We start from the raw sequence: 25,683 nt of genomic DNA on the forward strand, positions 1-25,683 counted from the left end.
GAGAACCAGAGAAGCTTACATTTAAAACAATAAGAATATTCATTTTAGAGATATTAAAAATTATCCTATAGTTATACATTAAAAATAATAGTACCATTTATTAAAATGATAACAATAATAATAAATGGTGCTATAGAAGGATAAGGAAAGCAGGCCCTGTCCTAATCAATCACTACACGGTATGACTGGGCCGCCCTCCAGAACCAGGTGCTGTATCTGGGAAACTCCCTGTCTGGGGTGAGGCAAGTTTGGGGGTGGGAGGGGGTACTTGGGAAAGGCAGTACTACATCAGATCATCCAGGATCTTCTTTAAAGGAACACTCTACTAGAAACCACCTTTGCTTTCAAAGCCCTCCTTTGAGGGTATCACGCACTCCTCCGACTTTTCTTCATAGCTTTATACAACGTGATATTCAGGCTAGGGAAACTGGAAATCTCCTCCAGATCAAACAACTCCTTAAATCTATCTACAAATTTATTTTCTTTCTCCAGCCTGAACTTCATGACCCAGAGGATGATGGTAGATTCTTTGCACAGATGGTCAAAGGTAATGAGGAGTTCCTCTAGGAAAGGGTGGGCGTAGACAACGTCAGCTGCCAGGATATAGTCGAAATTGTTGGAAGACCTGGGGAAGTTCTCATCTAAAGCTACACCCCAGGAGAGTTCTTTAACCTGAGGCAAATGCTTACATTTCATTTTGGTGTTTTGGGAAATATTATATTGCAGGTTTCCAAGTAATTCAGGTAAATCTGTGGCAGTCACGTGTGCACCTATGAAACAAAGAACAGTAGGAAAAGTAACCCTTGAGGGATAAGGTAAAGCAATCAGGTTTCAAGCCAGCATGCATCTGCAATTCTGCACAATGGCTAACCCCAAGGAAAGACTGGTCAGTACACACAGGAGGGAAATCCCTTCAAAACAGATGCTAAGGCAGCTTTATGCCTCCCCTTAAAAAAATTTGAGATTCCCATAGCACTTCTTAACTCCCTTGCATTTTTCTGTTCTCCTGGGTTTTCTGTTTGTTCGATTACTGTTGCCGTGGCTATTTGCTATTTATCTACTACCTGCTAACAGAAAAATATGCTAGAGAAAGTAAAATTTGGAACCTTCTGTGGAGCGATCAGAAGTCACTGTTGAAAGACGCACCTGTTCTTCACTAAAAGAATTCTGAGCCCGAGTCACACGAGGCCAAGGGAGTGTAGACTGTGCCGGGCATCCTGTGATTGAACAGGAGGTGCAGGGCGTGGAAAGAGGGCTTTTCAACAGAATCACATTGGAAGTGTCGCAACATCCATATTTATGTCCAAGTTTTCAACTTGACCCCCTTACAAGTATGAATATTCCCACCAAAAAAATGTTTAAAACCTAGCCACCATGTGAGCATAGTGTTCCTACAGCCAAAGACCACAGATGCAGGAAAGACTACTTGGATGGAGAAGATATAAACAATCTCTGAATTAAAAGTGAATAGTAGAAGGAAGAAATTGGAAGAGGCAAAGTTGTAGAAACCAATAATCAATAAAATTTGGCCCTTAAAGTAAACGATGAGCTGTGGCAGAGCCTGAAAATACTGTGTAAATAAATCTAGGATTGGCCAATTCCATTCCATTCTTCCATCAGGCAAGAATAGACTGTGGTAGGGGTGCCTGGGTGGCTCAGTGGGTTAAGCCTCTGCCTTCGGCTCAGGTCATGATCTCAGGGTCTTGGGATCGAGCCCCTCATTGGGCTCTCTACTCAGTAGGGAGCCTGCTTCCCCCTCTCTCTCTGCCTGCCTCTCTGCCTACTTGTGATCTCTCTCTCTCTCTCTCTCTCTCTCTCTGTGTTAAATAAATAAATAAAATCTTAAAAAAAAAAAAAAAAAAAGAATAGACTGGGGTAAGAAACAGGAAAGCAGAACTGGGAGAAGTCTAGTGCAGCCCAGACCAGTTACGAACCCATTCATTCCATTGTCACGATGACAAATTTCTCTGGTCGTTTTGATTGTATTTTGTGGGAAATATTAAAGTGGGAAGGCAATATGCTTATCACAGAAATATGCTGGCATATTCTAGTGTGGGTGGGTTTGTCATTTTCAATAAATCCTTTTAAAAATCCCAAGTGACTCTTAATCTTACAAAACAAACTGAGGGTTGATGGGGGGAGGGGGGTTGGGAGAGGGGTGGTGGGGTTATGGACATTGGGGAGGGTATGTGCTATGGTGAGCACTGTGAAATGTGTAAACCTGGCAATTCACAGACCTGTACCCCTGGGGATAAAAAAATTATATGTTTAAAAAAAATAAATTTAAAAAATAAAATAAATTTAAAAAAATCCCAAGATAAGGAAGATTCCTTCTGTCTACAGTGAATATAAATTATCTGACTATTAAGTTCTTTGTGTCTAGAGAGGTAAACACCACCAGTCGTAGAACACTAACTAAACAGAGCCTCCATCTTCTATTATTTGTGTCAAGTTATATAAGCAGCCTAAAAGGATCAATTCTTTTTAGTGAAACAAATGACTTCCCAAAGCACAAATGTGCTCCTGATCAGGAAGCCTTTGGGTATAAATCCAGTGGTGCCACCGACTACCCATACCAAATGGAATGGTGACTTAAGGAAGCAATATCAGGAAGGAACAATTAAAAAAAAAAAAAATTGAGGGAGGACTTCAAGAGTCCCATATTTCCCCAGTGTTTAGAAAGTTGTAAATTGCTAAATCTTCATTTCCTCTCAAGATTTTAGAGTGGCAGGTGTGCAATTCTAAAGACCAAGGGAATCAAGACATATTTGGGCAGCACACACCAGAAAAGGCAGCTAAATTAAGGCAATGAAACAGGTAACAACAACAGAGTGAGACCAAAGTGAAGCAGGCTCAGGCATGTGTGGAGACTGTCACACGTGTCATGAGAAAAAGAAATGCTGGTGAGAAAAGAAGGGGGTCCCCAAAGAAGAATGGAGATGAACCGAGAAAAGAAATGCAAAGGGAGCCTGGGTGGCCCAGGTGATTAAGTGTCTGCCTTTTGCTCAGGTCATGATCCCAAGGTCTTGGGATCAAGCCCCACATCAGGCTCCCCACATGAGGCTCCCCACTCAGCGGGGAGTCTGCTTCTCCCTCTCCCTCTGCCTCTGCCTGCTGCTCCCCCTGCTTGTGCTGACTCGCTCGCTCTCTCTTTCAAGTAAATAGGTAAAATCCCTTTTAAAAATAATATAAAGGGGCGCCTGGGTGGCTCAGTGGATTAAGCCTCTGCCTTCGGCTCAGGTCATGATCTCAGGGTCCTGGGATTGAGCCCCGCATTGGGCTCTCTGCTCAGCAGGGAGCCTGCTTCCCCTTCTCTCTCTGCCTACCTCTCTGCCTACTTGTGATCTCTCTCTCTGTCAAATAAATAAATAAACTCTTTAAAAAATAATAATAATATAAAATAAATTTTTAAAAAAGAAAGAAAAGAAGTGCAAGGGAAAATGCCTAGAAGCAGACACAATTGGTAATACTCCTTCTCTCTTCTAATAGGTATTTTTCATGAAAGCATAGGACTTCAAAACCTACAAGGAATGGACAGCTACCTGGGAATGTTGAAATATGGTAAACGTCTCAATAAAGACCACCAGAGTCAGCAGCAGTAGATTCTGCCTGGGCCTTGTGTCCCACATGCCTCCTCAAGCAGCCAGGAGGCCTGAGTGCACCTTCCAATTAGAATACACTTATGACTTGGTGCTCCATGAGCAGAATTAATATGACGTCACAGAAAATTCTGAAATAAGCCAGTAAGGTGACTTTAAAACGGGTAGTGTTTCATGGCATGGGTGGCTCAGTGGGTTAAGCCTCTGCCTTCAGCTCAGGTTATGATCTCAGGGTCCTGAAAAAGAGATCCCTGGGAGATCCCAGGTCCCTGGGAGAGAGGCATGGGGCTCTCTGCTCAGTGGGGAGCCTGCTTCCCCCCCCCCCCCGGCTTCCCTTTCTGCCTACTTGTGATCTCTTTCTCTCTCTCTCTCTCTGTGTCAAATAAATAATCTTAAATTAAAAAAACCAAAACTGGTAGTGTTTCTGATGAAGCCCATTCAAACAATTAAGGAGTTAAAAATAGGCCTAGGTCAGAGTAAACTGGATAGTAAAAGCAGCTAATGACATCTGATCATTGAATTCTCTGACCCTATTCAATCAAAAGTACTTACTTACTTACCAAGTAAACTTGCCACGATGGAGACTAGCCCTGTTCCAGCTCCAATTTCAATCACATTTTTGTCAACCATATTATAGTGCTTTGCATTTGTTTCCAGAAAATAGCATAGAACAAGGGCCTATGAAAGTTTTCAAAAAGAAAAGAGTAGTGCTTTGCAAGTAATATCAGAAACTAAAATTAAAGTCTATTAGATAAATCATATACACTAATGTTATGACATGTGTACACATGTGAATATATGCATGAATATGTACACACCACACAGAAAATTATCAACAGAAGCACATCCTCCAACAGGTTCGACATTTAGACTAGAAAAAGTCCTTGGGGATTGTGGGGAGATGAGAAAACAGAAACTATGGAACTCAGTTGCTTAAGTTTGATTGTCTTTAAAGAAAGCAACTTCTAATAATAGTCATTTAAAAGAAGTGTGTGGGATTGGGGCAGACAGTGGAGGGAAGGGGGGTTCTGCACCCTTCGGGACAACTGGTAAAGGATTGGTGGCCTTGTAGAACATTCTGCATGTTGAGTGATAGATTTCATTACAATTATTTAACTCAAATGGAACCAGTTGAACAGGAAATAAAAATGTTTGCTATTCTAAACTCCCATAGTCACAAAACACTGGAGATTTAAACAGCAATCTCTATTAGCCCTACAAGTCAAAAATGGGATTAATTGGTGGAAGCATTTTCCCAATTTTGTGATTTACAAGTTTTAACATTATTTGAGTTCACAAAATAGAAGCATGGGACCTATTTCTTCTTTCTAAATGGTACACGACAAGGAACAAAACTGACTAGAAAACCATTGAAATATAGAAGATTTTGTGTGAAATTATACCGATGGCCAAACAACAGCACCGTAACAATCCATGGCTTCCGTAATCCGAATCTCATGACCGACAAAATGAAATTCCTCCCAGGGGGTGGTTGTTATTAGACTTGGGACAAAACATCTTGCCATGATCTCTGCAACCACCTTCTTGTCATCATCTCTCTTCACTGAAAGGAAAAGAAAAGGTCAGTGGTTGTGGTTGTGTTGGTAAGAACCGGAAAAAAGAACCTGATGGAAATGGAGCATTTCTACTCATTCTAAGTTACTTACATTCATTGACTTTAGGCGCAGCGTAAGAGTAAGGTAAACTATTTTAAAATAACTCATACTATAAGCATCCATTTCTTCCAAGCTAAAACCCACAGCTTTCTGATTTTCACCAAAGTGATTTCCATTTATGCAAAGCCACGTGAAACAAATTATAACTGGTATACCTTTTAAAAAAGCAACATATTTCAAGGGCTACCAATCTCTTCATCTAGAACAAGAGGAAGATTGATGATGGAACATTAGATCTTGACTGTTCACATTGACTACATAGTGTAAGCTGCTATGTCAATAATGTATTGCAGTAAACCCTTTATGACCCACCTTTACCCAGGCTAAAGATATTTAATACCATCCAACATGATACCTTTGTATTATTCTATTATTACTTTTTTTTATACTATTACTTTGGGGCAACTCATGGCATCTTAACGTCTGTGACATCAAGTCAAGTTCATAAGCAAAATTGCCAATTACTGAGTATATAGTTAACACACTAGACCATGTTAAATATATTGTATGTGATATTTCATTATTACATATTCATTTCAATATGTAATTTCATTTTATTTCATGTAATTTTTTAACAGTTTTGTGAGGTAGGCATTATTATTTGCACTTTTATAGGTAACAAAAACTAAGATTCAGAGAGCCTTATTAATTTGACCAAGCTCATGTAACTTATAAATGAAGGAGCCAAAATGTGAGTTCTTTTCTGATTGTTCCAAAACCTCTTCTCTACTCCTAAAAAGCTAGAATGCAATTTTAAAAAACTAGTTGTCTCTAAGAATTACAAACTAGTTATGGAGCAAGATACACATCTTTCTCGAAGTCTCTGTTAACTCCTTTGTAAAATGTGGAAGATAGAAGAAATTCCACCAAATAGTGCTGGAAGATTTAAACAAGATGCTGTATGTAATGTGCTTAGCACTTTGGCTATTACATGGAGCTCAGTAAATCATTATCATTATTATAATTTATTATATCTTGGTCATGAAACTAAATAATATAACAAGATCACCATACAAACAAAAAGACTGAATTGTGAGGTACCAGATTGAAAATTCTATACTTATTCATAGAAGCAGAGAGTAGAATGGTGGTTGCCAGGGGCAAGGGTGGAGGAAATGGAGAAATATTGGTCAAAGGGGGCAAGGTATCATTTACGTGAGATTAATAAATTCTGGAGATCCAATCCATAGCATGGTGATTATAGTTAATAATAATGTATACTTGAAATTTGCTAAGAGAATAAATCTTAACTGTTCTCATCCCAAAAACAAGAAAACAGTAACTCTGTGAAGTGATGGATAATGTCAATTAGCTTGATTGCCATGTTCATTTCTATGTATCTATACAGATATCTATATATATCAAAACATAATTCACGCATCTTAAATATAAACAATTCTTACTAGTCGATTATGCCTCTAGAATAAAAGAAAATTCTAGAGTTAAATAAAGAAGGGGGAATGCGCGGTGTGAAGGTCAATAAGGAAAGGCTTCAAGAAGGAAATGTGTCTTAAGTTTAACCTTTGATCTATGATTTGCATTAATAGAGAAGCTATGTACTTCTTATACCAATCCTTAAAGCCCACTGACTTCGAGTCTTGTTTCTGTTCTCTGAGTCTGGCTAGAGTCCTGCTGGCCACTTCCCCGACCCTGGCACTAAATCCAGGCCTAGTTCTCTTCAGCATAGTTCTCAATACTTAAAAGAGGATGTAAGGAAGGGCAGGGGAGGGGAGGGGAAGGAAGGAGGAAAGGAAGAAGAGGGAGGAAGGAAGGAACATACAGACAGATATACATACAACAGTATAGTCTTGCCTGATGGGAGTGTATCATGACCTGAAGGGGATGATTAAATCACACCTCAGTCCTGAGATCCAAAAATAAGCAAGTAAATAAACAAATAACAAATACAAGTATTTCCAAGAAATTTGGGAGCAATACAAAAATTTCTCATTCTGGTCTTCATGGAAGAAAATCTCCTCCTAGAAAACTTATTTCCCAAATCTCAAAAATCAAAAACTTTCAGTTTCCAATATTGCAATTATTCAAAGTTTTAAAACAGATGCACCACTCAAAAATAAAATATCAGAGAATCCTAGAATGTCAAGATGGAAAACCCTTCAGATACCTTCTAGTCTACCCTTGCCCCTCATGTTCATGCTGGGTGTAAACTACATATCCAGCTTGGTCAGCCTCTTTGGATATTTCCAATGAGGATAAATATGTTATTTCACAAGGTACATTTAGAAAATGATTATTGAAAATTCTTCTCAATACTAAGCCAAAATCTGACACCACTGATTTTTTTGTCTATTACTCCTAACAGTAAGCTCCAAGGTGACCAAACTTTCATTTTTAAAACATGTTCCAAAATTTTAGGATAGAGGAAAATGTAGGGGGGAGAAATATATATATATATATATATATATATATATATATATTCTATATATATTATATTTTTATATAAATATATGTATATTTCTCCAGTGTCAGTCTTTTTTTTTTAGATTTTATTTATTTATTTGACAGAGAGAGAGATCACAAGTAGGCAGAGAGGCAGGCAGAGAAAGAGGTGAAGCAGACTCCCTGCAGAGCAGAGAGCCCGATGCAGGACTTGATCCCAGGACCCTGAGACTATGACCAGAGCCAAAGGCAGAGACTTAACCCATTGAGCTACCCAGGAGCCCCTTCGGTTCCAGTCTTAAAAATTCTGGACTCAAGAGCATGGGAAAGCCTCAAGAGACTTTCAAACTTTTCCACAGCATTGAGGTAAGAATAAGTAGAAGTGACAGTCTTAAGTCCTTAAGTCCTAAGAGATGTTATTTCCAACTCTGTCCTAGGAGCTCCGACAACATCATTCCCCAGTATTCAGGGAGCAGAATGGCTAGATGGAGGTAGATCAAGTTTGACCCTCAGAGGCCACAGTCCCGGGGGGCACTTTTTGTCAACAAGATTTCCTGTCCTGGGTGCCTGGGTGGCTTAGTTGTTGTTAGTTGTTCCTTCCTTCCTCCCTCTTCTTCCTTTCCTCCTTCCTTCCCCTCCCCTCCCCTGCCCTTCCCTACATCCTCTTTTAAGTATTGAGAACTATGCTGAAGAGAACTAGGCCTGGATTTAGTGCCAGGGTCGGGGAAGTGGCCAGCAGGACTCTAGCCAGACTCAGAGAACAGAAACAAGACTCGAAGTCAGTGGGCTCAGGTCACGATCCCAGGGTCCTGAAATCAAGGCGCACATCGGGATCCTTGCTCAGTGGGAAGCCTGCTTCCCCCTCAGCTTGTGCTCCCTCTCTCTCTCTCTGTCAAATAAATAAATAAACAATCTTAAAAAAAAAAAAATATTTCCTGTCCTAAATTCTGTGATCCTTCTGTAGCATCCTTCTAAGGATCCACACAGAACCAGGTACTCCTCAAAAAAACTCTAACTTGACTTCATGCCATAGGAAGGGGCCAGTGTACGCCCGCTCCACCACCAGCACAAACACTGACTCTTGGCAGAGATACAGGAAAACAAAGAGATGAAAAACTGATCATCTTCAGCAAGAGCCACCTCTTCAAATCGATGTCACTGTACTTCTTCACATGGCATCCATTCACATGCAAGAAGAGCTCTAAGAACCAAATAATATTGGTAATGTGTCTTACTGGAAGGTGAACTTCCGTTTCATTCTATTCACAGGCCTTGCTAAGATGGGGTGGGGGAGGGGGGCAGCATTTGCTGTGGAAGTTCTTAAGGGAAAAGCAGGAAACAGTAATTGCTTCCTTGACCTTTCGCTGAATGTGCCCTCTTGGGCCTCCTTGCATACTCTTGGTAAGTGGAGCACTTTCTGACAAGCCACCCAAGGTATCAGGGATTAATAGATGTTAGAGTATACTAAATCCCAGGAGCATCTCCTAAAGTTCCAGTCTTTGAGATAAAAATTTGCCAGTGAATATTTACAGCTACAGTCTGACGTCTCTGACTTTGCAGTTTCTTCTAAAGGTTAGTGGACCAGATTAGTGCTATGGTCCTAACAACAATATAATAACAAATGATTCCTGGGGTTTTTTTACTCTAAAGAAACAAAACCAGCCATATTTTTTTAGGATGGCCACATCTTTACCTTTATAAGGAAGTAAGATTTTAAAACATATGTGTGAATATATTATTATAATCAAAAATTACTTATACTATCCTCCCAATAAAGGATCTTTGAAGAGATTTAATGAAACAACAATAGCCACTATTAATTGCAGATTAAAAGAGCACTTAAAAGAGCAAAACTCTATCCATCTATATGTGGTCATTCAAAATTAATTATACACCTAAGATGACTATGTATTGTACAGAAGATATTATCAGGTTGAATAAAATTTAATTGATAATGTTTCATATTAATATTTTCTTTTGCATTTAAATACTATATAAACACTACAGGCATTCCTGAAGAAGTCAGTCTGATAAAAAGATAGCATAATTTATAACAGGAAACCAAAATGTACCAAACTTGGCTACTTAAAATAATTTGTCTATATATAACATGTAGGATTTTAAAAGCAAATACACATGTGCAGCTATTTCTATCTTAAAACTTTGCTGTTTTTCACCATTAACTTTGATTTAAAGATTTTGAGGTAACAGTTTTAACAGTAGTTAGTTATTTACATTGTTAGTTATTTAACAATTTTAACAGTAGTCATTAAGTTATGTCAAAAGATGTGTTTAATATTAAGTTTTAGCAATATTCTACAAGCGCCTCTGAAACGAATCTGTAAGATGCACCATAGGTCCTTACATGAGCCTCATAATAAGAAGGAGAAATCTAGTCCCCAAATATTATTCAAAGAATATGTTTCTTAAAATACATGCTTAATTATTTAATGAATATGCGATTGAATCTTGAGAAGATTAATGAATGAGTAGATATTCTTTGACCTTTCATTAAGATTTGAAGAACAATTTCCTCCAAAAATTAATAGCATTATCATACAATGGAATCCTAATTTGCATTTCTGAAGAATATTTTTTCCACACACATATTCTGTCCTTGTTACCTAACACTTTGGCCCTGAGACAAGTAACTAACACTGAGTAATTTCACACAAAATGTTGAATCTTGACTTTCTTATATGAAAAGCAGAAAGCTGATATCTGTATCTTTAGATAAAAGCTATCTACTGTAATCTTAGAGCATCATTTTATTAATGAGTTTGATATTAAAACATAAATTTCAAAACAAACTGTAAATAAAACATAATCAAGACAATATTACAATTATGTTGCTGTTTGGGGCTCATCTTATTTTAATGTTCTTTGATACAAAAAAGATTTAACACCATTTTCCTGCTACTAATCTTTGCTGATAGTGAATAAAATCTACCAGGTGTTCTTGTTCTCCTGAGAATTAACAATTTCAAGCATGAAGGGAAAATTAGCAGGATTCTGGTATGTTATGATGATGCTTTTCTTAGGATGAAAATCTAACAGTGAATTCACTTCGGAGGCTAGATTGCCACAAGCCTTCCAAAACAGAAGCACTCTCTAGATTCTTCTCTTCTATACTTTAAGGTCAATAACAACAATAAATGAAAGGGTCAGATCACAGAAATACACTGAAAAAAAAATGTCTTTAATAGCTATGACAGGTGAATTTAAGCTTCCATTTGAGGGCTGTCATGAAAACCTGTCAGCAAAATTTAAAGTAAAATCACCTCTACTAAATGAAAGAGACTTGTCATTCAACTGAATCTTCTATTCAAAGATGAATGTCATGTGCTTCTTAGAAATAGCTAGAGATTAAAAAAAAAAAAAAGATGTTAAAGGTATTTTCTGATTAGTAAGTGATCACAGGCTAACCTGAAAGATCGAATTATGAATGCCTCAGCAATGTCAAGGGCTTGGGCCTGATGTTAAAACTAATTTCTGAAAAGAGTTCAGAGATACTTTTTGTCTGGAGGTCTGCTTAGTTAAAGAGACAGAGGCTGTCTCTTTAATCAAGTGGGTCAGATGATGTTACATTTACAGAAGAAAGACAATTCATCTTTTATTGGACTGCTCAGGATGCAAATAGGAAAGAAAAAAAATGAGTTGTACTCAAAGTCTGCTGCTGGGATTGTTGTGGGGACAGACACCTAAATAATTGTAAAAGAAGCACGATAAACATAGTAAGAGAAGTATTTCTAAAGTGCTTTGGGAAGCACCACTGGTTGGTGAATCAGGAGAAGCATTCTTAAGGAGGAGATATTTGAGTATGTGGAAGGTAGAGGGAGGTTGCCAGGCAGAGAAGGGAGATGAACTACCTGCCCATGGGGAGACGGGCCAGGGGAGTGGTCAAAAAGCCCATGGAGCTGGTGTACAAGGTACCTGTTGGGGTGTTGTAGAAAATAAGCCTAAGGAAGCAGATTGGGATTGCACTTGTGGGAACAAACAGAGCAAATGTTGACCTTTGTTCTCCAAGGTGAGGAGTTTGGGCAGGAATTGACGTGAGCAAATTTGTCATTGAGGCACTCACCTCTGGTAGCAGCAGCTAAAGGCTACGTTAGAAGCTCTTGGAAGACTATTGCAATAGTCCAGGCAAAAGATGCCAGAGCTGAACTAAGGCAGCAGCACTGGGTCTAGAAGCCAAGTATGAATTTCTGAGCCTGTGAAGTAGTGGTAAGACCTCCCCTCCAGGGCAACAATCGACATGCAAACTTGACATTCAAACTTGTGTTCTGAAGACCTTTAAGGCAGACTGATATATTTAAGAGTGAATTTATTCAGTATGTGGAAAATGTATTAGTCTTTGTAGGTAGTTGTTCAGGTTACTTTTTAAACCATACCATGTGTTGATGAGTGAGTCTCACATTAGTAATTAGATTAGACATCGTGTAGTCCATCAACCATCACATTAAAATTATTGCCTCAGACTATAGTTCGATATGTCCCTTAAACAGCAACAGAACTACTCAAACTTTCTTCTTCATAACCCAACTCTGTAAAGATGTGTAAAGATGCTTGAGGAAGATTTTCATCTGATATCCCTAAATAATACATTATACTAGATTCTGAGAAGAGGCAATGAACTGGGAACCGGGAACGTGAGATCATTATCAATGAACAAATTGCAGGTCTAGCCAACAGGCCTCAGTTACAGCTAATTCATTTATTCACTCATTTTATTCATTATCTGGGCACTATGAATATAAAGATAGAGCAACATAGATAGATAGCAATGAGATAGACTCAAAAGTAGAAAGAGAAAGCTCCACATCTTGGAGAGCTCAGGAAAGAATCATGTGAGCCCTGACGATGATGAGTCTGCAAGTCAAATGAGAGGACAGGACACTTCGTGCAGAGAAAACAGCACGTGCAAAAGCCCATTGGCAACAAGACTCTTGACCAGTTTTCCAGTTTGGGAAACTCTGAGAACTAAGATGTAGGATAAGTGGGGGTTGTAGCATGAGGTAAAATACTTATGTCATGCTAAAAAGCCTTGAGTTTGTCCTATTAGATAATGAGGCACAGAAGAATTTTAGGCAGAAGGCGAATGTGACAGGATTTGAATTTTAGAAAAGATCATGCAGCTACAGAGGAGGACAAAGAGAGGATAAAGAAAGGGTGCTGATCCCGAGCGGGGGCAGCCAGGTAGGTAGGAGGTACTTACAACAGGCACAAGAAGAGATAATAAAGATCTGAAGGAAGGCAATCGTTGCTGTCAGAGGGAAGGAGCGGTCAGGAAACACGAGTTGGTAAAAACACATGGGATGGAACGATGAATGGTATGAGGAAGAGGGACTAGGATGATTCTAGATTTCTGGGCAGCCAGAGAAATGAAGTTGCCATAAACTGAGACAGAAAATATAGGTTGTGCAGGGGTGTAAATCTGCAAAGGGAAATAATTTTTTTTGATGTGTGTTACTCTGTTGTATGACGTGCTGGCCACAGAGGTATGCCGTTCAGATTAAGGGAGGGTACCACTGGGAGCACAGCTGCGCCACGTCTCCAGCTCTGTCCCTTTGACTCCTCAGAGGCCCTGCCTCCCCTGGGGCTGCCTGCTAATGCCACTTCCCTCCCATTTCACAGACGACACGCAGCTAGCAGGTGACTCGCTCCCTCTCCTCTCTCACGTGTCAGACCTGCACCGTGATCTGATGGCTCTCCCCGCCCATTTCTGTCCCTTCTTTCTTTATCGTCCAAAAACATTCCCCCCCATAAATCTCCTGCACATTTAATCCCACTTGGACATCTGCTTCTAGAGGGCTCTGAACAGACACAAGGTAGTAAGGAGGACATTAAGTAAGCAGGGGCAGGAAATGCACAGAAATCACTGAGCCCGGGGCTTGGAGGAACCTGCTCTAGGGCCCCAGGCCCTGTGGAGCTATTTTATAACACTGCTCTGTGGACTAACGGCTAGAGAGTAACTGTCACCAGAAGGTGGGCAACACAAGATACTCATAATAGTTAATGTGGATAAGGTTTTAGAAGCTTAGACTCTTAATGCAGCATTAGGAACTATACACAGAGGACTATTTGGTATGTATCATAGTCCTAAATTTAATCTGTGTGTAACTTAGTGATGTCCTATAATTCTTGGACCTTCAGGCCAAGAGGGAAATAGAAGACCTGGGCTATAGGTTTGTCCCATCTTTTTCAAGCACAACATACTAAGTATAATAGTTGGGAGAGGTAAGGTCAATAGCCTTCAGCACTGAAGAACTGAGTGTTCCTCTGTTTAGTGGAAGTCTTTCCAACAAAAAGCCATCTGATCCTGCCCCAACAGCACACACTTAGTCTGCCTGCAAACATATTTTTAAAGCTTTAATTGGCTATCTAGATGATTATGGGGTGTGTTTTCTTGTGTTATATTTTAATACTAGTTCTGTTTCAACCTTACCTTGAACTTCTTCCATTTCCTTTGTAATCTGCCAAATTATTGTATGCACAGTTGAAATCAAGCATTGTTACTAATGATAATGATAACGGTGAAATTTTATTCATAAACTGCACAGAAACTGAATCTTCATTCAAAACCTCTAAATGGCTGGATTCTCTAAGTGATTATGACTTTAAATGTTTAGGTCTGCAAAAATCACTACAGTAAAACCATTGTGTTGAAGACATGTAGGCTGCCAACACTGGGCATACTCCCAGCTCTCTTGGCCTAAAGATATGCCTACCTAGGTAGAGGCCACCTGGTATGCCTAAAGAAGGAAGAGGAAAAAAAAAAAAAAAAAAAGCCAGGACTGTATTTCTTAGAAAATGTCCATGTGTGGATAAAGGAGAGAGGAGAAGAAAGAAGCCAAGATAATTAAATTTGTACAACAAATGTTCTACAAAAACGTAGTACTAGCTCTTCAGGTCTACATCAACAGTGTGTGTCTGCACTTTTTATCTCAAGACAATGGGGCTAGTTAACATAATCCATGTAAAGTCACTCTTAATATTAAAAATGATGTAAAAATTGGAGGTCAGTTTCAAATAACTACAATTAGAGCAGAATTCAAACTTAAATTCTCCTTACACTGAAAGGTAAGTCACATTATATATTTGTCTCTATTAATACCTCGGAGGAACCATAAACACAGGCTAAAAACGTTTTTATAGTTTAAAAACATCTTAAATGCAGGCATTCATAAAAACTTGTAGCTTTTCACAAAACAATTTTTATCTCCCTTCCTATCTAAAAAGAAATATTTTAGAAATCACAGTCATGTAGGTAGTGTATAGCACTTGGGGGAAAAAAATCTATTCTTTTTCATATTAAAAAAAAACTCTACACACTTAGCAAGTCTATATATTTAATTTGTTGGTCAAAATAATCTCTAACATACCATCAGGACCATAGGTATAGCAGTAGACATTTCACATTATAGATATTCTCAGCAAACACAAACCAAGATACAATATGCAATTGATAAGTCCTAGCTCTGTTTAAGACATTAGGGAACACTGAGAAGGTAAGCACTTATATTCTATTAGTTGTCTGTCTTCTTAGAATTGGTCAAATTATATAAAGAACATAAAATAATTTACCTTTTTCAGCTCCTGGATCCATTAAGCAATGAACTAATCGATGGCTATATACTGATGTTTTCTTGATCATTTCTTGAAAACTAGGCAAATAATACATTAAGATATCAAATGGTAATAATCAATTCAAAAGCATGTTTTAAGTGCTTTTACATTGACCTCATAAAGCTTAAGTAACATCAAACATAGCATAGAAAATTCTATCAAAATTTTGTATATTAATAAATCATGATTTAAGATAGACGCCCCCCAACATACAAGCTATCCAATACAAATCAAAATTCAGACAAAGGCTTCAGAGTCAGAAGTTTTAAAAGCTACTGGAAGAAGTAAAGACATTACTTCACTCTAGATTACCTCAGCTATCACCAAGAAAGACATCATCTTTATAATGACTGGTCAGATAGCAATCTCCACATTTAAGAGGTGTTAAAACATTGGGAGAAAATGAATTTCGTTCAGTGTAGTGAAAAACCATAGGATTAATCTAAAATACATGCAAAGTCCACTTGTTTCTATCAGCACAACATTAGTAAGTACCCAATGTCTAATAGCCCCACCACCAAATGGCCTTTTGAGGAGCTTTCCCTTTAAAGAACCCATACCATCTCAGCAAGTACATTTAAAACTGAAGAAATTAAAGTATTTTGTGCCTCTCAAATAAAGCATATCATGCAAGTAAGTTTAAATGAGCAGTTATTCCAACATTGGGAAAAAACGATTTGATAATTTACACCTCAGTTTTGGTTCATATTATAAATAATCACAGTACTACCATGAATTTATATAGCACTCCTTTCTTCCAAGGATCCCCGAACACTTTTCACAGCCACCGCATTGTTCTTTGCAGTATGTCTCAGTAAGTCAGAAGACAAATCATTTTCCCCTGCAGCTTACGAGTGAGGAAAGTGTGAAGTTCAGTTACATCCCGTCCCTGAGGTCACTGGCTAAACAACAGCAAACGTGGTCACGCGCCTTTTGTTCCCAATTTAGCTCCTCTTCCATTGGGGGGGAAAAAAAAAAGACAGAAAAGAACAAAAAAAAAGAAAAAGAAAAGCAGTCTTCATTACACCTGTCTACCTTAAGGTCAACATTTTTTAAATGTTAAGTCTGGATATACCTAAATGGGTTAGCTGAGTTTCTAGAAGCTTAAAAAGTATCATTCACAACTTTTGTTTTGCTGGAGAGACCTCAGAGGGTGCTGGAAAGGTCAGCCCCGAAGCATGCCTGCAGTTTGCTACTGTACACTCTGGCGAGTCCTCGCAGGAGGGATTAGGATCCTGACAGCTGCAACTTCCCAGCCTCCGGGTGCACAGCAGTGGAGCTGGAATGCCCGTAAACGAGGGGGTTGAAGAATGGGACCGCTCGATGCGAGTGTCTCCTGAATAGACCTAGAGCCAGCAAGTGAATGTAAACCACTCCTACAAGAGAGTGAAGACTATCTGCAAAGTCACCCCTTTTTTAACTTCAGTGCCAAGAGTTATTTAGGACTCCACAGCGATGACGTCCAGTGAAATGGAGGCAGCATACTTTTTATGTAACCTGTCTGAGTGTGAGTATCATTTTTAAAATCAGGCAGCTGCGCCAGAGAATTCGAAAATGTGTGCAGTCGTGCTCTGAGCACAGGCATCAAATTAAAATTCCTTCCTACTAGGACTGGGCCGAGGGTATCTGTTATCTGGACACTTGCACGTGTACACGCACGGCTGCATCTCAGAGCACGTATAAATCTCCCTGGTCACTGAGAATGTCCTTAATAAGAACTTATTACAGGTAACAAAATTGAGCAATATTGTAAAGTTAAATAAACTTAGAGGAGGGTAGGTACAGCTTCTAAGAAATACTTTATACAAAGTTGACTTGAGGTCACATTAACATATTGGATGGGACTAGCAGTCTGGGAGCCTGATTTTAAATTTGCTTGTGATTTTAGGCATTTACTTAATGTGCTTCTTGGCTTCCTCATCTATAAACAGGGATATAAAAGGTTCTCAATATATATTTGTGGAAGGAATATGGTAAGTAAAAAAAAATTTAAAAAAAAATAACCATTCTGCAAACTGCAAAATCCTAAACAATGAAAACTATTATTCATAGGCAGTTAATTCTGGGCAGAGTACATTCTCTTTATTTTGGCTTTCTTTAAAACAAGAATAAAGAATCATTTGGTGAATAAAAATTACCTGTCTTTTTCAAGGAGTTATTTAAAAGATCATGAAACCTCAGTGCTAGATTTCTTAAGAGGCAGAATCCCCAAATCGATCACTTAAACTGACAAGACAATGATTATTTCAGTTACACTGAACTGTTTGAAAAGTACATAGACTTCTGTCTCCACCTGTAAGTAGCTTATAGCACACCTCTGCTCCTGAAAACTAGAAAAGCGTATTACACACACACACTAGAGGTCAGGAGAGAGCTGCCAAGGCAGCCAAGAATTCCATGTTTTTGCTGATTAATGATTTAAAAAAAGAGGCTGAGGGTTGCTGGGGGTGAGGGGTATGGGGAGGGTGGCTGGGTTATGGACACTGGGAAGGGTACGTGCAATGGTGAGTGCTATGAAATGTGTAAGCCTGATGATCACAGACCTGTACCCCCGGGGCAAATAGTACATTATATGTTAATAAAAGTAATTTTTTTTTTTTTTTAAAGAGGCTGAGAAGCCAAAGGGAAGACAACAAGGAAGGATGCCAGCAGAACTTCAGGTGATCGCACAGAACTGGGAAGACAAAGAATGGGGTTTGGAGCTGGCAAGGCTGCCAGGAATTGGGAGCCCAAGATCCCAGGAAGCAGAGAGAAATAAACCCCACACTCAGCACCAACTCCTCACTCAAGACATTTACTCAGTAAGATGTTAGGGCAAGAGGCTGATTTTCTTTCTTTCTTTTTTTTTTTTTTTAAGATTTTATTTATTTATTTGACAGAGAGAGAGAGAGATCACAAGTAGGCAGAGATACAGGCAGAGAGGGCAGAGAAGCAGGCTCCCCAGAGAGCCAGATGTGGGGCTCGATCCCAGGATCCTGGGATCATGACCCGAGCCAAAGGCAGAGGCTCAACCCATTGAGCCACCCAGGCACCCAAGAGGCTGATTTTCTGACGAAGAGTAGCTGAAAGCAGAGCAAAGTTCAAAGTAAGAAACACCCCAGCTGTCAGCTGGTACCCCTGAAAAAACTACTTTTTTTAGTAAGAGGCAGAAACGGGAACATGAAGTCTTACAAAGACTGCCAGCCAGCCTGGAACCCACTCGGTCCTGGTTACAGTCAGGCGATCTTCGCCTCTGCTGCCTGGCAGAGTACCTTCTGGAATCCTCTGCAGAGGAAGATCCAAAATAGCTACAATCTTTTATATACAATGTCCAGCATTCACTCCAAGTTTACTAACCACACAAAGAAACAAAATATAAACAAACCCACAGGTAACCCAGATATTGGAATTGTTTAACACACACTTTAAAGTAACTGTGATGAAGATACTGCAAGAGTAGATGACAAGAATGACACCAAAGAACTCGAGTCTATAAAAATTAGTCAAGAGAATAGAACTGAAAATACATGAAATAAAGAACCCAACAGATGCGTTTAACAGCAAAAGGTAGAGAGAGCTGGAGAAAGATTAGTAAGCTGAAAGATAATTGTATAGAAAAAGTGTATGATGGGTGTCATCCTACTTCGTACCCATGAGTACCCAACTCTCTTTGAATAGTGATAAATATACTTTGCTGCTGATAGTTTTAAACAGACAACCTATTTTATAGGTAAAATTGCGCCCTGAATTACAGAAGAAGATTTGAGGGGGAAAAAACAAAAAAGATTTGGGTTCAGGTCACACTTTCCTACAGGATGGGTGAATTTGGTTAAGTCAGTTAGTACCTCCAAGCTGCTTTCTTCAATGGTAAGAAAGGATACGCCTTGGTCAGAGGGTCAAGAGAAAAAAGGACAAATATCAAAATGTTCTGTAAGTGCTGTATTTATGGCATAAGCTGTGTATCCAATCTTCCTTTTCCTGGGTACATAGCCCAGGGAGAAATTACATCGCGGTGTATTCCTAGCATACCCTGCAGAATATGCTCGGTTCAGTCCAACAGGAGAAATGCTTTTTAACGAAGGACATTGTGCTCGCCGGGGCTTTGGTTCTTTCCTCTTCCAGCAGGTTGAAATGCAGATACAGCAATGACCGAGACCATACAAGCAAGACAGCAGCCTAGGAGATGGCTGAACTCAGGGCCCTGAGTGGCCTCATGGTGGACAGCTGCCTAACCAGCTCAGATTGGCCAGCCTGTTGAGTAAGAGATAAATAATGGTCCAGCTTGTGTAGACCATTGTATACGAACATCTCTTTGCTACAAGCAGCTTAGCCTCTACCCAACTAGTGCAGTGCAAAACAAATGTCAACTGTCTCTGAAAGGCAACACAATTCAATCTCAACAAGAGTATTACTTACAAACATAGATGCAGAAAACTCCCAATTATAAGTAGCTTTGAAAAACGAGAATAAGATGAAAAAGTTAATGTCTCCCTACTCCATCCCCCCAAGAAAAGTGTTCTGCTTCCAATACCTCCAGAGAGAAGCAGCATTAAAAAAAGATCGGAGTTTATTTACATGGAAGTCATTGTCAACTCTAGAAGCAAGCTGCTAGAGAAGACTGGTACAAACAGAGGAGATGTTTCCAATTAGGAAAGAGTAAAGAGTAAATAAAGCAAAGAGAAGCGCAGCTATAGACCAAGTATCTGAGAAGCTGGGCTGAAAAGTAAATATAAATGAAAGCCTAAAAAAAGGCATCCAGCAGTCAGTCCAAGGTTGTTGAAAGGTATCTGCATTTAGTACTCATGGGGGTAGGGGGGCGTACGGAAGATTTTCAATTATTTGGAGGTGGAGGGAAGAAAGTCGGTAAAGATGGAAATACCAAAGATGTCAGAAAAGACACAGACTTGGGTAGACAGTCGCTCTGAAGGCCAAAGAACCCAAGCTCAAGGTAACTGGCAACGATCTCCTCAGGCTGTTCGTAACTGTAAGCAATCAGAACTTTGGGAATTGCTGTTCTGAGAGCGGGAGCTGGAGGAAGAATAAACTAACCCAGGCTAGGCCGCTCGGAAAGAACGTCTCCGTGAACAATAACCAACCCCTGGAAGCCACTCCTAACAGTGGCCCGCCTACACTGGTTCGACCACAGCCCTGAGCCCCCCACAGCCATTTACACAGAAGTCAGCTCGTGACAACTAAAGCATTTTAAAGACAAACATTACGGTACAGAGGCTCCATGTCTGGTTAATGCCCACAGGGGAAATCACGCACCTCATCTAGGTTTCCTAATTATCTTGCTATAACCGCAGCAAACATACTCTTCAAAGTCTGTTGCGGCGGTGAGCTTCCCTCCTGCTGTCCTTTTAAGTGGACCCTGAGGAAAAATGGGAAGCAGCAGAGGACAGGACTTCATGTAGGTGTGGGAAACAGCTACTCTTAAGGAATAAGAAATTTGGATATATCCCTTCTCATCTGGGTCAGAAAGTCAGAGGGAATGCTGATTGACAGTGACTACTGATCAACAGAAATCCTTTTTTCTTTTTGTTAATGCAGAAAGCATCAGACGTTGTACAATAATAGAAACACCAGCAAAGACTAAATACAAGGAAATAGTCAATGACACATAAAACACCAGAGAAGCGTAACACGTGGGAAAATAAATGTCAAGTTTTGCATCCATAGTTTAAAATAACACACAATACAAAAATCAGGCAAATGCTTTTAATTCTATTATTTCCTCACAACAAATTCATTACGAGATGTTAAGTTGCACCCGATGATGGAGAATACATGATTTTTAAATTAATTGGCTTTTTCCCTTTCTTCCTCTTGTACCTCTCCGCTTCCCCTTTCTCTTCCCAAACACAGATCTGGCGGTCACCAGCACTGGTGCGAATCTCCCTCCGTCATCATCACTAGAGCTGCTGCTGATGGCATCTTGGTCCCTGGCAGGAGCAGGGGTCGCTGTGCTCTGCAGACCCGGGCGGCTAGCGGGTACCTCTGGGGCCGCTCTCTCCTGTGGCACGTTCACTGAAGACACACACTCACAATCCTCCCCTGAAGAGGTCCCAGATGACGGCAAGAGGCAGCCCCCCCCCAAAAATCCGCCACATTTACTCTCTTGCTTAGAATCTGAAAGCCTCTTTCTTTTCAGGCTTGATGACTCTTTCCATTTATTTGCTATGCTTCTCTTCTGGGTTTTTCCTTTTGCCTTATCAGGGAACTCAAAATCGTTCTCCATGGCAACAGACACTGCTTCTATTTCGCTGGCTGCTGCTTCTCTCTCTTTTCTCAGCATACATGTCACAGCTCTGTTAAGTCTCTGGCTCCTAATACCCTTAGCATCTTGTCTCTCCTGTTGAGCTAATCTAAAGAAAGAATCAATTCGGAGCTGTGTCTAAAAAAAATGAAATGAAATAATAAAAAAAAAAAAAGCCAGTCAGTCAACTTTCTGTAGCATATCAAAGAGCTCTCCACCTTGAGTCACCAGCTTCGGATAACTCTTTCAGAGAATGTGCATTCCTCATCTCTCAAAAGCCAGATCTCTCCCCCAGGATTTACTGAAAATAAATTTTATTTCCTAGACCAGACTTGAAACCCTCCGTCCACATCTCCAATAAGAACCCCCTTCCCAGGCACTCAGAGAGTCGGTGAGGTGTTTTTCAGTAGACAAATGTGCCATCTTCTTTTGGAGCAGCACAATTTCATGGGGTCTGTTTCTAAATTCCACTCTTCCCTTCTCTTAAAAACACGGTCATCGTGTGGTACGTTGAGAAGGCAACCGCACTGCATACTGGGACATGGTCATATCCTTTGATTAGCAAATCCACTTTTAGCAAGATGTTATTAAAATAACAGTTAAATGTGAAGAAAGTTTTATGCCTAATGTTCATCACAGCATTATGTATGAAAACCTGAAAATCAAGGGTCCACTTAAGTGAACTGAACCCGTAAATGAAATCTCTTTGATGCAATGTAATCTGGTCATTTGAAATTATGAGAACCATGCAATATACAAAAAAAAAAAAAAAAGTCTTATGTTAATAAGTACAAGGGGGGAGTCAGATCAAATTGTATTTATGTATGATAACAAATATATGTGCAAAGGAGGGGGGAAATTAAAGAAAATAAAGCTAAATGTTAATATCTGTGTCAGAAAAAGTAAATAATGGATCATTTTAATTCACTTTTTTCACTTCCTAATTTTGGGGAAATAAATTTATATTAACTTCTTTAATGTAAAGGAAGAAACATATTACAAAAAAACTTATCTGAAATTAAGGAGTAATCAGTCACGAAGCCAATAAGCTTTCCTTGGCTATTGGCATATAATGGCTACATTATAGAAAGTCATCAAATAAATAAAATCTTTAAAAAAAAAAAAATCTCTCCTGCCAATGTGCCATAGTGATGATGATTCATTTATAGACTGAAGGCGCATTTGCACTTGAAGAGAATTTAATGATCAGGATTTGCTTTGGACTGGACACTTCCTGAACTTTTTTTAAAGGAAAATAGCTCTGAAAAACTAAAATAGTCAACCATAAACATCTCAGTATGCAATCCATTATTAGCCTGTTTTTTTCAAAGTCCGAATAAACACTCACAGACCCTGAAGTCCAACCCTAAGAGTGAAATTGAGAAATGAAGAAAAAGTGCCATTTCCCCTTCTGTTTTCCTCTGTTCTCTTATCTAAAAGTGTAATAACTTTAAAATGTATGTTATATGCTCTAAAATAAAAGAGTAAAGGATCTTTAATAGCTGCCACTGGCAGTCTTTCTATGTTCACTCCTCACCCTGAACTTAGGAAAAGAGTTGATTACCTGCTGGGCGTTCAGTTGCTTTAATACTGGAAACAGAGACTCATCTGTCTTCGTCCTGTTCCACCCAAAATAACGCTGACAAAATATGCAGGCAGTTAAGGCTTCTACATGTTTTTAAAGATATTTAAACAAGTGATAAATAAAAAGGTGCAAAAAACTCACCCATAATTCCATTCCCTGTATCTCTAAAGATTTTCATATTTATAAAGAATAAAGTGGTAAGAGAACAGAATGACAAATTACTGCAACATAATCCTGTGGCAGTGTCTCCTGTTCAATGTCCTCTAAGATAAGACATATCCAACTCTCATTTTAGGATATCAAAGACTCGTTACTCTGAGAAAAGGTTAACCTAGAATAAAAACAAGTTTCAGATATCATACATACTTCAAGAGAAAAAAAAAACTGTAGTAGGACTAATACGATTGCAAACATTTAAGTATCTATTGAAATGATGATTTAAATATGCATGAAGGAACATATAAATAATAATAAAGAATAAAACTAATCATCTCTTCTATCCTTTCAGAATGAGTAATAATTAGTGGTTGTATCTATGCATGCTTATCACTACCTATTTCAAATACAGATCCTCTCCGCCCTAAAGAGATTATTAATAGCTAAAACATGGAAGCAACCCAAGTTTCTACCAAGAGATGAATGGATAAGCAAAATGGGGCATATCCACACAATTGAATATTATTCAGCCTTAAAAAAGAAGGACATTCTGACCTGTGCTACAGCTGAGGCTTGAGGACACTGTGCTCAGTGAAAAAGCCTGACACAAAAGGTCCAATACAGAACGATTCTACTGGTATGAGGTACTCAAATCCTCAAAACCCTGGAGACAGAAAGTAGACTTGTGGTTGCCAAGGGCTGAGGGGAGGGGATGGGGAGTTGTTGTCAAGGGGTCTAGAGCTTCAGTTCTTTTCACATGAAAAGAATGCGGATGGATGTAGTGACTGGTGATTGTTGCCCAACAATACGAAAATATTTAATGCCACTGAATGGTACATTTAAAATGTTAAAATGACAAATTTTGTTATGCGTATTTTACCACCAAAACAAAACAAAACCAAACCAAACCCTAAGGAGAGAGAAAAAGGAGCATCTTAAACAAAGTATTAAGAAAAAACCGATCCAAGTGTTCCCTATGATTCAAACAAAACACATTATTTGGCTCAGTGCTCCTTTGTGCTTTAAGGAGTAAAAGGATACTCTCTAATTTTGTCCAGATCCGGCTTCCCCCACAGAAATGCCCCCCTAGACTCATCCACCACAGGTTTGAGGTAAGCGTCTGCAACAGCCGGGTTGGGAAAGCCAGGTGTGAGCTGCAGCTTGCGCAATTTTTTTTTCACTTTGGTGTCATAGGGGTTAGGTCTTATCTTCTTACTTTTTTGAGCTTCATGCCACCACGCTCTATAAGGCAAAGGAGACGAGACTTCATGACATTACAGCAGATGCGCTGCAGACCAACGGCCGTGCTTGGAAGGTGTAAACTGAAGCCCCAGAACAAATCCCATGAGCCACAGCAAAACCACGGCAAACACCGATGCGAGCTTACGCTGCACCTGGCTCCGCGTCAGCGGCCATACGCCCCGATCATCACCCGAGCTCAGTCCTACCACCCGCCTCACCCCACAGAGAAAGAAACCCACCCCAAGCACAAGTCACCATCTGCTCAAGATTCCACAGCTGGCACTGGCGTGGTCAGACCCTGAGAATCACCCTCAGAGCCCACAACTTCTCTGGGGCTCTTTTCTCACTAGGAAAATGAGGTCAAATATCTGTAACATTTACCTCAAATCAACTACAATGATAGACCCAAGAATATTTAATAATATGTAAAAATACCAAGAACATCATGTCGTATCTTAAAAATGCAGAACATGATTCTACAGAAAGTAAGATCTCAATTTTGGAGAAGATGCATATATGTAAAGAAAAAACAGACAAAGCAATTTAAAATAATAAAAGCAACGACAACTATTATTTTACTGTGTTAGGCAGTGTTCTAAGCAAGGATACAACTGTTCATTTTCTTCTTCATATTTTATTACGTTTTCAGTTTTTCCATTGTGAACAGAAATTACTATGGCAAATTAAAGATAGCCGCACATTCTGTGCTCCTCGTCCCATCCAGAAGTGGGGCCCACGTCCCCTCCCTTGAGCCGGGTGGGCTCTGGGATGGAGGAAGGGAAGCTGTGCCAGGTCTTCAGAGCCTGCGGTTTCCACACCCAGAACCTTTGAATATCTGCCCCGGAAGCAGCTGACATGCTGTGAGGAAGCTCCAGCTGGTGAGGGGGTCCAGATGGAGGGGGTCCGAGGCCCCGCCCACAGTTCTGGCTGAGCTCCGGGCTGACGTCAGCACCCCTGGCCAGACACGTGGTCCCTCACCAGCGGATCCTCTAGCCCAGCTGAGCTGCCCCCAACAAACACGGAGCCTGACGAGACGTGCCCACGCAGCGTCGCCAAACTGCAGATTCACAGGCAAAACCAATGACTGCTGGAAGCCACTGAGGTTTAAAGTATCTTATGATGCGGCAAGAGATAACCAGAAAAATTAATACAATTAGGAAGAAT

General features: G+C 39.7%; 2 protein-coding genes across 5 annotated transcripts in view; both read right to left on the reverse strand.

The window, feature by feature from the left end:
- Nucleotides 1-71: 71 nt before the first annotated feature.
- On the reverse strand, nt 72-16,509 carry LOC116881331. Of its 2 annotated transcripts, XM_032881076.1 has the most exons (7): nt 16,377-16,508; nt 16,032-16,254; nt 15,260-15,339; nt 7,088-7,139; nt 5,003-5,163; nt 4,160-4,277; nt 72-770 (listed from the first exon to the last, which is right to left on the reverse strand). In XM_032881076.1, exons 5-7 carry the CDS (start codon nt 5,123-5,125, stop codon nt 367-369), a joined length of 645 nt encoding a protein of 214 aa, XP_032736967.1. In that variant the 5' UTR covers nt 5,126-5,163; nt 7,088-7,139; nt 15,260-15,339; nt 16,032-16,254; nt 16,377-16,508; the 3' UTR covers nt 72-366. The 2 variants fall into 2 exon arrangements, with proteins under 2 accessions (XP_032736967.1, XP_032736966.1); XM_032881075.1 differs by lacking the exon at nt 7,088-7,139 and having other exon boundaries at nt 16,377-16,509.
- A 4,474-nt stretch (nt 16,510-20,983) lies between these two features.
- Nucleotides 20,984-25,683, reverse strand: part of LOC116881328 (DNA repair protein complementing XP-G cells-like) — a 29,475-nt gene continuing 24,775 nt past the window's right edge. For 2 of the 3 annotated variants that reach the window (XM_032881066.1, XM_032881067.1), the window contains 3 exons: nt 24,319-24,519; nt 23,101-23,185; nt 20,984-21,674 (listed from right to left, as the gene is read on the reverse strand). In XM_032881066.1, coding sequence (XP_032736957.1) covers nt 21,075-21,674; nt 23,101-23,185; nt 24,319-24,519 — 886 coding nt within the window. In that variant the 3' untranslated portion in view covers nt 20,984-21,074. The remainder of the gene's footprint in view (nt 21,675-23,100; nt 23,186-24,318; nt 24,520-25,683) is intronic. The other variant, XM_032881068.1, reaches the window with a different exon arrangement.

Source organism: Lontra canadensis, unplaced genomic scaffold (assembly GCF_010015895.1).
Source record: "Lontra canadensis isolate GAN:19392208 unplaced genomic scaffold, GSC_riverotter_1.0 scaffold73, whole genome shotgun sequence".
In the NCBI taxonomy this organism is placed as follows: Eukaryota; Metazoa; Chordata; class Mammalia; order Carnivora; family Mustelidae; genus Lontra; species Lontra canadensis.

Excerpts from the sequence above, each read along its gene's own strand:
- LOC116881331 (XM_032881075.1), bottom strand. The coding sequence starts at position 15,329 with ATGATCAAGAAAACATCAGTATATAGCCATCGATTAGTTCATTGCTTA. Across the intron at positions 4,278-5,002 it reads GTGCTGTTGTTTGGCCATCG|GCCCTTGTTCTATGCTATTT; the intron begins GTATAATTTCAC and ends AAACTTTCATAG. Across the intron at positions 771-4,159 it reads CATCGTGGCAAGTTTACTTG|GTGCACACGTGACTGCCACA; the intron begins GTAAGTAAGTAA and ends TTTGTTTCATAG.